Here is a 1,529-nt window from a genome sequence, read left to right on the forward strand (position 1 = left end):
AACATACTAGGTTTTTTTATGAAAGGCAGTATTAACAAAGCAAAACTAGGTAAAAAATTTAGGTCTACATGAGGTCCAATAAACAAAGTAAATTAGCTCAATCAGAATTCATGAGATCTATCTAGTTCTGTCAGAGATCGATTAGAGAAATGACCTTATATTATTTTACTAATATAAAAAAATTACACTAGCTTAAACATATCTATGGTAGCTAGGTAGGGTTTCCACTTGTATGAACATTTCTAGGGTTCATTATACTTCCTAACTTAACCATAGCAACAACATTTAAAGTGCATGTTTCATAGTATGCAGGGCTGCAATTCAAAACTGACAAAGTAATTTTAACTGATGAGATAATAGAACTCGTGCATCGGTGTACTCATCACCCGGTCACCTTATTATGATTCATGAATGCTGGTCAATGTAGCTGAAAGCCACTGATTGAAGTTCATTAGCATCATGAAAACCCCATTGCTTGTTGTAATTGGTTTGCACGTCAAAAGAAGACATGGAATGAGAAGTGCCCTCTTCAAAGCTGCCATATGAGGAGACATTTTCATCTGGGATATTCACTGAATTTTCATGACTCCCATTAACAGAGTTATTTGAGTTCATCATTCCATTCTCATAGTACGATGTGGTTCCAGCATCATTGGTATGGTTTGAATTGAATTGTGGAAAAGAGTTTGAAGAACTTTCTAGCTCATGGAACCAACTATGAACTTCTGTATGAGAAGGAGCTTTCCCATAAAATTTCTCGTTAGGGTTTGCTACAGCAGAGCCCTTGAGAAAGCTTTGAGCTGCTTGATCCTTGAGGGAATCTAATTGTGCTTGTAAGCTGACCACCTGAAGATTTCAAGGCAAAAGCATATATTCATCAATCAATTGGACATATAATACCTGTAAGGTAAATAAGCAGAATTAGGTTTTCTATTGTTATCCACAAGTTCAAGCTGGTCAAGGGATACAAACCTGCTGTTGGAGAGAAAAAATATGAGAAACACAACCATAAATGGGATCCTGAAGCCTGGCTTGAGCTTCATATGATATCGTCATGGCGGCTTCACAACGATCACTCACCGGAAGGTGAGCAAGCAGCTTCGACGCATTGCTTGCGCCAAAAACCTTGTGGATGGCCGAGAAATGGGTAGCACCTTGTTCGTGGCAGAAGTAAGGTGCAAAAATACACCCTCTTACACATTTTCTTCTCAAGAACTTGCAGGCTCCGCAAGGAGAACCAGAACCGGTCATGATTTCAACTAATGTTTTAATTTAGGGTTTTTTTGGTGATATCTGCTCTGTTAGCTCATAGTTTGTGCTCAGCATTATTTATCACCATACGTTTATAAACACTACAGGGAGAGTGGAGTCGATTATAAAATAATCAATAATTAATTGCTTTAGGTTCCCTTAATGGGGTACATACTTCATTATTTTTTTCCCTTTACCTTCCATCTTAAATTTCTATGCAGTCTCATATTTGATTCCACTGTACATCTATATCCTTATACGACAAAAAGAGCTAGCTA

General features: G+C 37.5%; 1 protein-coding gene across 1 annotated transcript; it reads right to left on the minus strand.

Annotated features, from left to right (window-relative positions):
- Nucleotides 1-405: 405 nt before the first annotated feature.
- On the minus strand, nt 406-1,251 carry LOC103946031 (LOB domain-containing protein 29-like). The gene is made up of 2 exons (XM_009356650.1): nt 973-1,251; nt 406-846 (listed from the first exon to the last, which is right to left on the minus strand). Exons 1-2 carry the CDS (start codon nt 1,249-1,251, stop codon nt 406-408), a joined length of 720 nt encoding a protein of 239 aa, XP_009354925.1.
- Nucleotides 1,252-1,529: the final 278 nt, after the last annotated feature.

The sequence above is a fragment of a genome, unplaced genomic scaffold (assembly GCF_019419815.1).
Source record: "Pyrus x bretschneideri cultivar Hongxiangsu unplaced genomic scaffold, Pyrus_bretschneideri_v1 Contig50, whole genome shotgun sequence".
NCBI classification, from domain to species: domain Eukaryota; kingdom Viridiplantae; phylum Streptophyta; class Magnoliopsida; order Rosales; family Rosaceae; genus Pyrus; species Pyrus x bretschneideri.

Coding starts and splice junctions, on each gene's coding strand:
- LOC103946031 (XM_009356650.1), bottom strand. CDS start 1,251: ATGACCGGTTCTGGTTCTCCTTGCGGAGCCTGCAAGTTCTTGAGAAGA. Junction 847..972: donor TTTTTTCTCTCCAACAGCAG/GTTTGTATCCCT, acceptor TGAAATCTTCAG/GTGGTCAGCTTACAAGCACA.